The following is a 15,533-nucleotide window of genomic DNA, read 5'->3' as shown; positions in this document are numbered from 1 at the left end:
ATACTTTATCATTACCATTTTCCCTTCTTTATGTTTTTAAATATCAATACACTTACATTACAAATACATATATCCCGATTTACAATAAATATATTGTATTATATACATTTATTTTTCACCATAAATATTTTTGTGATGTGAAAAGGGAAACCAAAAATAGATGAAAATTTGAAAAAATAAAAAATTATATATTTATAGGTACACAATTAAATTCGTTATCTATCATGCAAAACATTTTTTTCTTTTTTTTTCCCTTTTTTTCTAGATTTTTAATGCATTAACATTTATCTTGCATATAATATGATTATGGTGCTTGCCCTATTTCATGCATCGTATAAAACTAACATTACGGATATGCAAAAATAAATATAATCACAATTTTACAATTCTCGTTACTACACTGTAATCACTATTTTTATTAACATTATTTTTATAATTACATCATTTTATATTTTTGTTTTACTTTTTTATGTCATCATTGATTTAATCGCTCGTTAATATCACTAACCAATTGCATATATATCATCCATGCATATGCTTAATTGATCTATATATTTATGTATTTATGTTTTTGTACACATGCAGTTATGACAGCACATTTTATAAGTATATACTACGCTACGATTCCATTTATTTATTTGAATATGTTATATATATTTAATCAGTTAGATTTTTACTAAATTATAAGAACGACCCCCAAAAATAAAAACATACTATGCATACACGCATTTGCATACATATTTATATCCCATATCGAAAAAAAAAAAGAATTATTAAATATTTGACATAATCTAAGGAAATTACAATACATTATTATGCATTATTATTTGTCCATATATATATATTATAAATATATGCACATGTATATGGAAGCACAAAATATATATATTATCATTTGCTAAACCTTTATATATATAATACTTTATAATCACATTGATTGTATTATATATAAAATCTTTTTTCTTTTAATAATGCTTTGATTTTTTGTGTTTTCCCAATTTCTTCTTATTCTTTATATTTTTCTTTTGCTTGTTTTTTAAAATGGATAAAAAAATGAAAACCAAAATAAAAAAGAAGGAAATTTTTGAGAAGAAGAAAAAAGAAAATAAAAAATTCTTAAACTATGTAAAAACAAACCAAAAATATGAGAATTTTCAAAAGGCAATTTTAAATAGCAAGAATCAAAAAATTAATCATAATATTAAAAAACTACACGATACTACAATTAAAAATAAAGACATTCCAAGTAACAATATTAAAGTACATGATCAAATAATAGAGCCAAATACATTTTCAAAGGCATATAATTTTATATTTGATAAAGTAATAAATTCCCAGGCTGCAAACACACCTATCGATACCCATATGCTATATTGTAATTTTGATTTATCTATGAGCTATAATATAGGAAAATCATACAACTTCCCAATGTAAAAAATATATATATCTATATATCCACTATTAAATCTAACATACATATATATGTTTATATACACCATGACAACCGAACAGTTATGAGCATCTTACCCACATATATACGCATGCTTACATTTTTAAAAATATTATTTTCCACTAACTATGTCAAAGTGGTTATTTCTATTATACCCCCAATGCGTCATTTAGTTACAATACCATTGTAACATTGTCTTCATTATTTCATTTATTTATACACACCAATATATTTTTATTATCTTTTTACTTTTTTAGAAATTTAATTCATTCATACTATTCGGATGTAATCATATTAGTATCCGAAAATGCCGATAAGTGGAAGAATATGGTTATTGAAAATAAATTAAAAAGAGTCAAAAAGGTAAGTTTGATAAGATAAAAATGTTATAATAATAAAATAAAATTAGCATACAAAATTATTACTAAAATGATATCATATTATTTATCTATATATCCCTAAGATATATTTACATACATATATATTTAGAAAATTGTAGTTCCTAAAAATATTTATAATAATCCTTATATATTGAAATTGTTAGGTCATAACTTATGATAAACTTGAAGATGTATACTATAAGAACGATTTATTAAACGACCTTGTTAAAAGATTCGATTTATACATATTTGATTCATCTGCTAAAGCAAAAAAATATGGCAACTTGATATCAAAAATAAAAAAATATAACAAGTAATCTTAACAAATATAGACTAATATTAATATATTTATCGCATACTAATATACTCATGCACCTAATTTTATTTATTCAAAATCCCTCGTTTTCCACACTTTATCATATAATAAACCCTTTTTTATTTTAAAAATATTCACAGAACATATACAACCGTACAAATAAGCGAGGATAATTTTGTCGACACAATTGATAGAGTTATTCGTAGGACATACACAGATCTAAACAAAGGATCAACACAGTAATATATACACTTCATGTTATTTTATTTGTAATCTACAATATACGCCATATAAAGATATCTCATAAATTTATTATATTTTTTTAGTTCCGTTCCCATTGGTTATCTTACTTTAGGAAAAGACAACTTATATGATAACATAAAGGAGTACGTACTTACACATTGCTCATTTTATTATAACACAACATATATGGTTTAGTATTGTATATCCACCCGCACATTTATATATGAATATTTATTTGTTTCTATATTTAATTATCATTATGTCTTATTGCAGCTGCTCTCATTGTAACATATTTTCTACTTTTATTGCAGGTCAGCAAAAATTATGCTTCAATTTTATGAACAAAAAAAAATATCAGTAATATCCATAAACTTGAGATATATAAATATGACTATCCCTGTATATATACAAGCTTTAAAAGACGGTACATTATCAGAAAGCTATTAAGCATTTAGTTATATTTATTTATTAAAGAAAGTTTAATGGGAAAAAAACAAAAAAAGAAAAAAAACTAAACACATTATTTTTTAAAAACTGTTATCTAAAATGGACTTTTGCATATGTAGCAAAGTGACAATTTATTTGCCAGCCCTTTAAAACAGTGGGCATGATAAAGTGACATGCAATTTTTGCATTCAATATTCTAAAAAAATTATATATATAAAAAATATATAAAATCAAATCATCATGAAATTGTATAACACACATATTTATATGCATATGATATTATTAGCATTTAAATAAAAAATAATGAATGAGCATACCTCAACAATTATTGCCTTATTACATAAGGAGCATTTTTCCAATTTATTAAGAGGGAAATATTTTATCAAGTCCTTCAGAATAAGCATAAATATAAATAAAAATATGTGTATATGTATGTGTATTCGTTTGTATATATTTTTTCATACTTGTTCTAATTTTTTTTGTTTATTTATTATTATTTTTTTTGGGTATATATATGTTCAATAAATATGTTTTTATGGCTATTTGCATATGCATTTGCATATATGGATTTCAAAAAAAAATATACTTACTGTAAAAAATCGAGTTCCTAGAGATAAATATCCATCCTCACTCGTAATCCAATCATTTGCTATTAATCTATCCACTAAATAGACAAAACAACATAAGTATTTATGTGTAACATATTGAAGACATATACATATTTGCATGCGCATATATATATATATATATATATAAGTTTATATTCATATATAACATATGAGTAATATATAAAATTGTCTATTTTTTGTTTTCTTTAAATTATGTTCATGTTTCAACTATTACTTATTGATTTTTGGGTATTTGCATTTCTTATATTTAACTGTATACAAAAACTTTCATAGGACATTTCAGTATCATTAATTTTTAATTTTTCATTATTATTGACTATATAATCAATGATTAAATAGTATAAACTTATTTCATTTTTTTTTAATTTAGAATTAAATAAATGTTCTTCCTTTAGGTTAAGTTCTAATTCGGTATCATTCCATTGGTATTCTGGTATTTTGTGTTTTTCACAATTTAATATTAAATATTCTTCACCGTTTATTAATTCATTCTACAAAGCCAAAATGTAAGAGAAATGCACAAACAATAATAATTAAACTAATTTAGCTATTTCTTATCCTTATGAACATTTAATATAATGTTAAATCTAGATATATGTATATCATGCTATGCATATCTTTTTCATATATTATATGTACATATGCATTTTTATTTTTAAACATTTTTTGCAATACATTGACCATAAAACCAAGAGGATCGAGGTGGTGATTCATATAATGAATAATTTGATTGATGTCACCAAATCTTTTGAATAATTCAGCAGCATATTTCTCTTTCATACACTGTAAAAAAATAAAATAATAACACTCAAATATAAAAAAAAACACACATATCCATATGCTATTTGTATCATAAGACACGAACAAACACAATATAGCAACATCAATTCAAATGAAAATATTAAAATAATTCCCAAATAGTAGTCATAAAAAACAAAAATAAAATCAAATAGAATAATGAATATAACTGTTATGACCCCAATAGTGAGAAAATGTATATTCACCAAAGTTATTATTTTGTATCATAAAAAATAAAATAATAACAATGCGTCGGTTATGGTGTGTGGGTGTATATATTTTTAATTCTCACCTTTTCATGAACTAACAATTGAGTTAAAAGTTTAGCAGCCCATTCAATTTCCAACATACTTAAATGACAGCCAATTAATTAAATATATTATAAATTTATAACAAAAAAAAAGATTAACAAAATATTGCATGCAACTACTATACATATGTGTAAAAATATTATATAATACTATGTGTACATTGATATATTCCCCTTATCATAATTTTATACTAAAATATTATAAATTAATAATCAATAAAAATTAAAATATTAAAATTAAATTACAATAATTTTTACAAAATTTCCTTTTATTTTTATATTTATGATCAATATATATGCTTTAATTACCAACAATCAAATATGTAATTATATTTAAATTTCATAAAAATAAGTAAACACAAAAATGTGTAAATGAATATCTTATATTATTTATATTGATAGTATACATTTTTTTCTCTTTTTCAACGATTTACTATGATTTTAAATAAGATGATACTATAATTTATACTTAAAAAAATTGTCCCAACACAACATACCTCAATATACCCATACTTAATCATAAATTTGTATATTTTTTATGTGTGTGATGCTAAATATATCATGTTATAGGCATATTTATCCATGCATTATTTGCAATGATGGTAAAGTACATAAATTTCCAAGTTACATATGTTTTCTCATCAACTAATAAAAATATGAAATCTTAATATTTTTGTTTTTTTCATTTAAAATTTTTTTTTTCAACAATTTGATTTTATTTAAACGTAATTATGAACATATATATTATATGTGTGTTGGTAATACCTATGTAACTTGCATTGTGCTGAACTCAATTTTTTCCAAAATGTTTCATTCACTTTAAAACTTATTTGTTCGTGATTATTTTTATTCACCTATTTTTGTTACTTAGTTTTATTTGTTTTTATATTTGACTTATTTATTTTTCATATTTCCTTTAAATAAATATTCCAAACGAATAAAACCGTTTAATTTACATAGATGACGTAATATTGCTATATATATATTTCAATACCTATAATAGTGTAAACCCCATTTGAAAATAAAAATCAACGCAATAAAAAAACTTATTGCATGCACATATAAATGTATATATTTAAATATATGTTCCTAAAATAATTTAAAGTAGTCTTAATTTATGGCATAAAAATGAAGAAATCCATCATTTGTTGTAATAAAAGATTCATTTGATTTTTATTATAAAAAATGTTTAATTATTTTTTTTCGCCGTTTATATCAGTAAACCATTTATACTCTTTATATTATTTTTTATATTAATAATATAGATATTGTTCATTTCATTTTTTAAAAAACAATTTTGTAAACATTTGAATCAAGATATATTTCTTTTCTATATTGTGATTTTTATATTTTTTTTTATTTCATCTTTTTCCCTCGTACTTAATATTCCAAAATATGTTTTACGCTTGAATAAATATATAAAGCAAAACTACGATACCTTTATATGATAATAAATAGAGCATACTAAGAAGTTTGTAGAAAATCAAAAATTCTCATGTATAGCCGAATTACATTCTGATCAAGCATTCCCACTGTGCATATACTTTTTACTTTCTTTCTCTATATATACATATGTATGCGCTTCACCAAACCAACCACCATTTGTACATCCCGTATAATCACGTTAAAATAATCAAAAAACACACAAAATAATTCAGTAAATATATATATTATACAATATTAACAAATAATTACTAAATCAACAATTTTTACACAAAAAAATAGTTAAAAAGTTCTCAGTTTTTATTTACATATCATTTTATGCTTAATTAAAAAATATTAATCTTCGTAAGGTTATTCATTTATCGTAGCAATACCGACATAATAATCCGCATACATTATAAAAGAAGCAATCCAACAAAATGAAGAAAAAAAACAAAGAAGATTTATATAAAGAAAACAAACTTGAAGCATCCAAATTAAGAATTGCCATTGTTAGTACTGATAAATGTAAACCAAAAAAATGTCATTTAGAATGTAAAAAAAATTGTCCTATTGTAAAAACTGGAAAATTTTGTATTGAAGTTGACCATAGCTCAAAAATAGCATATATCAGTGAAATGCTATGTATAGGTTGTGGTATATGTGTAAAGAAATGCCCATTCTCTTCAATCACTATTATTAATTTACCTAAAGATATTAACAAAGATGTTGTACATAGATATGGCCCTAATACCTTTAAATTACATAGATTACCAGTTCCAAAATTAGGACAAATATTGGGATTAGTTGGAACAAATGGTATTGGAAAATCAACAGCATTAAAAATTTTATCATCTAAATTAAAACCAAATTTAGGAAAGTTTGATAGTCCTCCTGAATGGCGAGATATATTATCATTTTTCAGAGGTAGTGAATTACAAATTTTTTTTACAAAATTATTAGAAGAACAATTATCACCTATTATTAAACCACAAAATGTCGATTTAATACCTAAACAGGTCAAAGGAAATATATTAGAAATAATAAATAAAAAAGATAAATTAAATCAAAAAGATAAATATATAAAAGTATTAGAACTAGATCATTTACTTGATAGAAATGTTGAAGACTTAAGTGGAGGAGAATTACAAAGATTTGCATTATTAATATCTATTATTGGGCAAACAACAAATGTATATATGTTTGATGAACCTAGTAGTTATTTAGATATAAAACAAAGAATATCTATGGCAAAAATTATACATGGTTTAGTAAGACATGATAATTATATAATAGTAGTAGAACACGATTTATCTATATTAGATTATTTAAGTGATTATGTTTGTTGCTTATGGGGAAAGGCAGGTGCATATGGTGTTGTTACATCACCATTCTCTGTCAGAGAAGGAATTAATGTATTTTTAGACGGTTTTATTCCAACTGATAATTTAAGAATACGTGAAGAATCATTAAATTTTAAATTAGCTACAGATCAAGATGTAACAGATGAAGATAAAAAAAGATTACATTTTTATACATATCCTAAAATGGTAAAAACCTTGAACTCATTTACCTTAACAGTAGATAAAGGAAACTTTTCAGAATCAGAAATTTTTGTATTATTAGGCCAAAATGGAAGTGGAAAAAGTACATTTATAAGATTATTTGCTGGCCTAATTAAACCTGATAATGTAGATAGTCTATCATTTTTAGAATCCTTAAGTGTTTCTTATAAACCCCAACAAATACAAGCAAAATTTACAGGTACTGTTAGGCAATTATTAATGTCAAAATTAAAAGGCTTATATACAGATCCATATTTTAATAATGAAATAATAAAACCATTAAAAATTGATGGCATATTAGATAATCAAGTTTTAACATTATCTGGTGGAGAATTACAAAAAGTTGCAATTATCATTACCTTAGCAAAAAATACTAACATTTATCTAATCGATGAACCATCAGCTTATTTAGATTCAGAACAAAGAATAATTGTATCCAAAATTATTAAAAGATTTATACTTAATACTAACAAAACTGCTTTTGTTGTCGAACATGATTTTATAATGGCTACTTATCTTGCTGATCATGTTATCGTTTTTGACGGACAAGCCGGAGTTAATACTGTTGCCAATACCCCACAAACATTAGTAGCGGGTATGAATAAATTCTTAAAAATCATTGACGTCACTTTTAGAAGAGATCCAACTAATTATAGACCAAGAATTAATAAATATGACAGTGTCAAGGATAAGGAGCAAAAATTAAACGGTAACTACATGAAAAAAATAAAAATTTTTAAAATAAATAAAATTAAAACAAACAAAAAGCCCAATAGAAATCATATTAGTGATAGCAATTATCAATCCCCATATTCATTCTTATATTCATAATAACTTTTCACTTTAATTTCTAATTTTTACACCTCTTTTCATAATGCATATTATATTTTTTTTTCAGGAACATATTTTATTATTGATGAATAAATATACTATAAACCAAAAATGGACATTCACGGAATTTCCAATTAAACTATCCCATTTAATCATTTGAATGAAGATATAGCTTTTTTATAAAAAAAAAAGTAAACAAATAAGATACCACATTACATATCACGAAAATGAGCGCATCATGAATGATTAAGCACCCATAACGTCACTGTAGTATTTTATTTATCTATCTTTTCATATTCTAAATCAAATAATATATTAAATCTCAATGCATATAATCAAACCAAATTAAACCTTCTCTTTATGCATATACTAGGTTTTATTATTATTTGTATAATGATGCTTTTATTTTTGTTATCACTTTCTTTTTTTTTGCGTTCCTTGTTATTTTAAATATTTGAATAAATATTTCTTATTAATGTGCACATATATAATTGTTATTAATCTTTTTAAAACTTATATTTTTTGGTTTAAATATATATTTTAAATAAATAATAATTTTTATATTTTTTTGGATAGAATCTAATTTTATTACACTTTCTCTTTCCTAAATTCTTCGACTCTATTATTCTTACATTACATTATTTGTTTTTCCAACATCATATTATTGGGTCTTTACACACTTTAATTGTAAAATAGTGTATAGGAAAGTTGTTCTAAATTAATGCCATAGATTAAGAACAATAAGAATGCATATATGAATATAGATAAGATCAACTTGCTTCAACGGTTTTAATAATAATACATGTTTTTCGTTTACATACATATGTATCCCTATCAATACGAACAAAATTATACATTAATTTTAATACATATTTTATTTTTTTTATTGTTAAATTGGTATGGTACTAATCTAGAAAACACCCAAAAGAAAAAGGACTATTTACACTAATATACTATCATATTAATAAAATATATAACAGTTCAATGAAAATTAAATATAGCTATTAATTCCTACACTTATATAAGGTTGATTTTTTTGGTTATTATTATAATCCATTTCACTTTAAGCATAGCAATTTATACATATATAATAAAGGCATACACCCAATTTACACGCGCTTGCTAATAACACATTATACTAAGAAAAAATAATGGAAAAAAAAATAAAGTTTATTTAAAAATATGAATTACTTAAAATTTATAAATAGAAAATTATTAGAGAAATAATTTAATTATTGCTCGCTACATTTGTATATAATTAAATAAGCATATGCATATTTTTTTCAATATTGCTTTTTTTTTTACATAAATTAATTCCCTCTGTATAGTATATGCAGCACGTATAACCAATTTGAATTTTTCATATTTTATTTTTATATTTTTGAAAAACATAAAAAATTTCAAGTTTATTTTTTCTTTTTATATTCACTTGTAAAATAATATTTACATGTGCTTATAATAAAATGGGTGAAAGAATATGCTACATATTTTGGATATAACTATATAATAAACATATTTATATATCATACTTATTTTATTGATTTAACATATTTTTTCAAACATAAACATTACCATAGAAATATCCAATTAAAAATAACAGTTTTATAAAAATACACATCATTCTTTTATTATATATGCGTACAAGCATGATGAGTCATATTATGTGAAGTATATATATATAAGCAATACTAATATTTTTCTATTTATTCAAAACTATTTCTAAACTTCAGTACATTTATCATTGTATGCACATATTTTAACGATTTAAAAAATCCTACAAACTTTTTTAAAAGAAATGGCTGGAATTCCTTCTTCATTACGTGAGCTTTTTTACTCCTTTTCCGATGGCAATGGAATGTCAAATGAGCCATTAGCCGATACAAGTGAGCAAGTGTATATTTCCCCTTTGGCTCTTCTTAAAATTCTGAAGCATGGACGAGTAATCACAAACAAAAATTAAATAAACCATGATAACACCCTTTCATATATTTTAAAAAAAAACGATATTTTATTCATCTAATTATGGATATGTTCTTATATTAATCCATTTACACTATAAACTGATCATGCTCATCGTTTGTGTATATCTTACCACAGAAAAGGGGAAGTATATTTCTTCTAAAATATTATAATGATATATGTTTTTAATTATTTTTTTTAGGCCGGAGTTCCTATGGAAGTTATGGGATTGATGCTTGGTGAAATTGTTGATGAATATACCATTAGGATTGTGGATGTATTTGCTATGCCTCAGTCAGGTAATAGTGTAAGTGTTGAAGCTGTTGATCCAGTATATCAAACTAATATGTTAGAAGAATTAAAAAAAACAGGAAGGCATGAAATGGTTGTTGGATGGTACCATTCTCACCCTGGTTTTGGATGTTGGCTATCCGGAACTGATGTTAATACCCAAAAAAGTTTTGAACAATTAAATCCAAGAACAATTGGTGTTGTTGTTGATCCAATACAATCAGTTAAAGGAAAAGTTGTTATTGATTGCTTTCGATTAATTAATCCTCATATACTTATGTTAGGCCAAGAACCTAGACAAACAACATCAAACATTGGATATCTAACAAAACCAACATTAACTGCTTTAGTTCATGGATTGAATAGAAATTATTATTCAATAGTTATTAATTATAGAAAAAATGAATTAGAAAAAAATATGCTTTTAAATTTACATAAAGATGTTTGGGTTAACCCTTTAAAGCTACTTGACTTTGATGAACAAAAAAAAAATACTGATGAAACTTTAGAGAGTATTAAAAAATTAACAAGCTTATATAACAAAAATTTAAGTAATGAAATGAAAAAAACACGTGAAGAAATTCTTTTAGAAAATATTGGAAAAATAGATGCAAAAAAGAGAATACAAAATTGTGTAGAGACATTACTAAATGATTCTATCCTTACTTCCATTGGTATGTCCATATAAAATAACACCACACAAATATATGCAACCCTATACTTTCATATATTTCATATATCTCTTTATTTTTTACTCCTTTAGGTACCATGGCAAATACCCTATTTTTTTAGGCGAACATAATATTACCAAAATTAGCCATATTTTCCCTCAATAAGTTATTAATTTTTTATCATTTTTTTGTAAGTAGCAAATATGTTTAATAAAAAAAGAAAAGCAATTTGACTTAACTAATGAAAAGGTTAACCGAGAAAATAAATAAAATGATAAAAAATTAAAGTCATAATGATATTTGTTTCCATTGTGTTAAACTTCATTAAAATACCTCAAACTTTTCAACATGCCCATTCAAATAAGTATTATATGGGCACACATAATAACATTAGGAACTAAACCATATACAAGAATACTCTTCACCTATTATTTTATTTTTTTTCAACTATTTAATGATATTTTTTTAATTGTACATATTAAATACTTTATTTTTTCAATAATGTACATAATATATTATGTTTTCTCATCTTTTTCGATTTCAATTCAACGAATTAGACATTAATATATACACTTATGTATATAATATTTTTTATTCAAAATCCTTTTACCGATTTAATAAAAAGAAAATATGAACAAACAAAAAATGAAAAAATAACCACATTTATTAGTTCATTTTTAAATATTATTAAGGGATATTCCTATCAAATTCATTACTGCTAATACCCAAAATATTAAGAAATATATTTACTAAGAATTGACTTTCTTATTTTGGAAAATTTTTATAGCACCTTTTAGAACGAAACTAAAAATTATACATTTTTTTTAAATAGGGATATGCATATATGTTTTGTCTCCTTTAATTATATGATACACATTTTTTATTTACTAATTAAAAAAATATTCTTTTTTCCAAAAAAAAAAAACAATTTTATAATTAAAAGATGTGTAAATAAAATGCATGATACCATTTTACAGTTTAAAAAAAATAAGAACAAATTAAATACCAACAAATATATAAATCTTTTATCATCCGCTTTTCTTTTATTTTCAAAGCAATGAATAATCGGATTATTATTTTTATGTTTTTCTCATTCCTTTTACAACTTAATAGTAAATTAACAATTTTTTAAAATACACAATATCATTTTTTAAGTATATACCCCACACATATTATACATAAATTAATAACACCTTTTAGATATATCCTGCAATTATACACTATGCTCTCTAGTAACAAATGAGGACGCCATATTGACATATTGTAAAAATGGATCCGATTGTTATATCAAGAATGCAAATAATTCTCCCTATTCATCTATTATATGTGTATGCAAAAAATTTAAAGAAAATTATTTTGCTGGACCCGATTGTTCAATAAGTAAATATGCATTTAACATAATTACACAATTTTATCTTCATTTTATGTTTACATATTCGTTTGTATGTCAACTATAACAGTTTTATTATTTAATTCTACTCGTATTTAACCTTTTTTTTCAGGAATTCCATTACACTACAAAATAATGAGTAATAACAAACATAGAAAACTAAAATTGTTATAACGATATGCTAATGTATAATAATATATCATTTGCTCTCTTTTCTTCTAACAGAAAATAACGATGTTCTTAATACTAGTTGGATTGAAGATTTATTAAAACTTAATACCTGGAAAAATGATGAAAACAGAGTAGGAAAAATTTGTGTTAATCCCCAGTGTAATTAATATTGTGCAATTTCTTAGATTTTATAATTTTAAATGATAAAAAAAATCATTATCAAGGTAGCTATAATATATTTCCATACACCAAATAGTACGATATATATATGTGTATGCATATAAACAAAATTATCTATAACAACATTAAAAAATAATTTATAATAAATTGTAAATTATAATAATCATCAAATAAAAGGCGAGGAACACACATACATAGAAAATAATACAACATGGATATATTAATCACAAAAAAAAACTCCACAAATTTTTATAATAAAAAAAAATAAAATATTCAGAATGAAACCAAATTATTAGTTAGACACAACGATTCATAAGTACATAACTTATAACAAATTTATAGCCATTATTGAAATATGTCTTTCATCTAATAAAAGGATTAAAAAGATGATAATTCAAATAGATAGAAATGCTCTTGCAAAATCTACTATATATTAAATAACCACAAAATTTATTGTGATTAAAAAAATAATATATATAAATATATCAGGATTGTAATACGTATTTATGGATACAACTGAGTATGATGGTGGATAATATTCATTCTTCTAACAATTCTTCTTGAAGTATTTCTTCGTATTCATGCAGTAAATTGTCCTTGATACCTTTTGCTACCTTCATATATTCCTTTTGAGCTGGTTTTAATAAAATATCTAAATCATTATTTATCATTTTATAAATATTTTCTTTGTTTTTTCTAATATTTTGAATAGTTTTATTTTCATATTCATAAAAATCGTCTATTTTTCGTTCTTCCTGGGCAATAGTTGGAATATCTATTATATTAATTTGCCCAATATTTTTAACAGTTTTGTCTTCTTTAATTTTTTCTGTTATATCTCTTAATACATTCATTTGATTGTGCATTATATTATTAACTTCATTATCAGTGGATAATTCTATTGTTTCTTCATTACTTTCATTATCATCATTATCAGTTTTAACTTTAGTTTTTAGACTTAAAAATGTATGATTATTTGACGATTGATGCCTACTTATGCCATTTTTTTTTATGTTACTTTTTTTAGTATTACGTAATTTGTTACTATTTTTATTCATACGACTTTTTTTTGTTCTTTTATCTAAATTGTTATCCCTCATACCTTTATTTATTAAAGTATCAATTTGTATTTGCCCATTATTTCCAGTATTTAAATTTTTTAAATTATCCCATTTTGTTGCAATATTCTTTCCTCTTACAACTTCAAAATAAAACAAACAAAAAGATAGCCAATATACTATCCAAGCTTTCGTCATTTTAAAATTATAAGTTTGTGTATAAATAGTGTAAAATATATATCAATTCAAAAATCAATAAGCTACAATAGCCAATAAAGTATTATTAAAATAGAAAAAATAACAAATCGCTAAATAAGCACAATATATAAACATATAGTTAAAAGCAAAATTTAAAATATAATATATTATTGAAATTTTGTATGAAAAAAACGAATTTTTAATTCAGCCTATTAAGAATAGTAAGACACAAAAAAATACTATGTGTGCATATTCGACATAATATATAGACTCGAAAATGTTGTAAAAATTCTGCCTATACAGTAAAAAGACGCTTGCATATTATTATTTTCATAAATTAATAAAAATAAAATAAAAATTGTATTTTAGCTATATTTAAAAAATACATTTTTTTCTGAACGTTCATATTTTTTAATTAAATTTTTTATAATATATAAATTCCAATGAACTAGCCATAATAATAATATGTGTGTAAAACATATTTTTAAGATATATTATAATTCAGTCTATTTCTCGTGTTTCTATATCCAACATAATGCACTTTCAATAAATATGATAGCAATGCCACTATTTATTTATAAATGTAATGACCTTTTCGTTTTAACTATCAAGTTATAATTACATTAGACAAATACAAACATAAAAAATTGTACTGGCATAATAGCTATTTGGAAAAATAAAATATTTTTCATTTTAAATAATAAATAAGCCATCATTTTTTAACCATATTGGGATACGTATTATTATTTTATATTGTTTAATATATTATCATTAATCATGATGTAAAATGTCTAATGAATCATAATTTTGAATGTAGAACAATTGAAATATGCTAAATTTCTCAATTTTATATAATTAAATTGTTTTTTATTAAGTTCTTAAATCCACAAAAAGGAAAATAAGTTAATAAGTGGCTATTGAAGCTGTAAATTTCAGATCATCTTATTTCATTTTTATTATTTAATATTTATATTTAAAGAATACGTTTTACATAAAACATAAGATATATGCGTATAGTTCGCATATACCAATTGTTTATATAGAAAAATAACATCGTTTAGCAAATAAGCTATCAAAGAACATGCAACAAATCAAATTATAACAAAAACAAATCACAAATAACAAAAAATGTAATAATATTATATATTTTAAAATATATGTTTTGAAATCATTGAATCATCAAAAATGAAAACATTAAAAAGTAAATCATATAAATAACACGTC

General features: G+C 22.8%; 6 protein-coding genes across 6 annotated transcripts; 4 read left to right on the top strand and 2 right to left on the bottom strand.

The window, feature by feature from the left end:
* Window positions 1-1,041: 1,041 nt before the first annotated feature.
* PVVCY_1104530 (conserved Plasmodium protein, unknown function) lies at window positions 1,042-2,836 on the top strand (the record flags this gene model as incomplete). The annotated part of the gene is made up of 6 exons (XM_008625926.2): window positions 1,042-1,430; window positions 1,708-1,813; window positions 1,995-2,143; window positions 2,287-2,385; window positions 2,473-2,532; window positions 2,701-2,836. 6 exons carry the CDS (start codon window positions 1,042-1,044, stop codon window positions 2,834-2,836), a joined length of 939 nt encoding a protein of 312 aa, XP_008624148.2.
* A 94-nt stretch (window positions 2,837-2,930) lies between these two features.
* PVVCY_1104520 (conserved Plasmodium protein, unknown function) lies at window positions 2,931-4,612 on the bottom strand (the record flags this gene model as incomplete). The annotated part of the gene is made up of 6 exons (XM_008625927.2): window positions 2,931-3,032; window positions 3,154-3,225; window positions 3,427-3,500; window positions 3,680-3,956; window positions 4,141-4,248; window positions 4,556-4,612. The coding sequence occupies 6 exons, from the start codon at window positions 4,610-4,612 to the stop codon at window positions 2,931-2,933; spliced, it is 690 nt and encodes a 229-aa protein (XP_008624149.1).
* A 1,823-nt stretch (window positions 4,613-6,435) lies between these two features.
* On the top strand, window positions 6,436-8,484 carry PVVCY_1104510 (ABC transporter E family member 1, putative; the record flags this gene model as incomplete). The annotated part of the gene is made up of 2 exons (XM_008625928.2): window positions 6,436-8,269; window positions 8,459-8,484. The coding sequence occupies 2 exons, from the start codon at window positions 6,436-6,438 to the stop codon at window positions 8,482-8,484; spliced, it is 1,860 nt and encodes a 619-aa protein (XP_008624150.2).
* A 1,702-nt stretch (window positions 8,485-10,186) lies between these two features.
* PVVCY_1104500 (26S proteasome regulatory subunit RPN11, putative) lies at window positions 10,187-11,433 on the top strand (the record flags this gene model as incomplete). The annotated part of the gene is made up of 3 exons (XM_037634571.1): window positions 10,187-10,330; window positions 10,553-11,315; window positions 11,405-11,433. The coding sequence occupies 3 exons, from the start codon at window positions 10,187-10,189 to the stop codon at window positions 11,431-11,433; spliced, it is 936 nt and encodes a 311-aa protein (XP_037490656.1).
* Window positions 11,434-12,369: 936 nt separating this feature from the next.
* On the top strand, window positions 12,370-13,040 carry PVVCY_1104490 (conserved Plasmodium protein, unknown function; the record flags this gene model as incomplete). Its single annotated transcript, XM_008625930.1, has 4 exons — window positions 12,370-12,424; window positions 12,513-12,692; window positions 12,815-12,841; window positions 12,928-13,040. The coding sequence occupies 4 exons, from the start codon at window positions 12,370-12,372 to the stop codon at window positions 13,038-13,040; spliced, it is 375 nt and encodes a 124-aa protein (XP_008624152.1).
* Window positions 13,041-13,592: 552 nt separating this feature from the next.
* On the bottom strand, window positions 13,593-14,309 carry PVVCY_1104480 (conserved Plasmodium protein, unknown function; the record flags this gene model as incomplete). The annotated part of the gene is made up of 1 exon (XM_008625931.2): window positions 13,593-14,309. The coding sequence occupies one exon, from the start codon at window positions 14,307-14,309 to the stop codon at window positions 13,593-13,595; it is 717 nt and encodes a 238-aa protein (XP_008624153.1).
* Between the last annotated feature and the right edge of the window lie 1,224 nt (window positions 14,310-15,533).

This window comes from Plasmodium vinckei (assembly GCF_900681995.1).
Source record: "Plasmodium vinckei vinckei genome assembly, chromosome: PVVCY_11".
Taxonomy (NCBI): Eukaryota; Apicomplexa; class Aconoidasida; order Haemosporida; family Plasmodiidae; genus Plasmodium; species Plasmodium vinckei.
The sequence above is the reverse complement of the archived record's forward strand: the minus strand, read 5'-3'. Positions and strand labels throughout refer to the sequence as shown.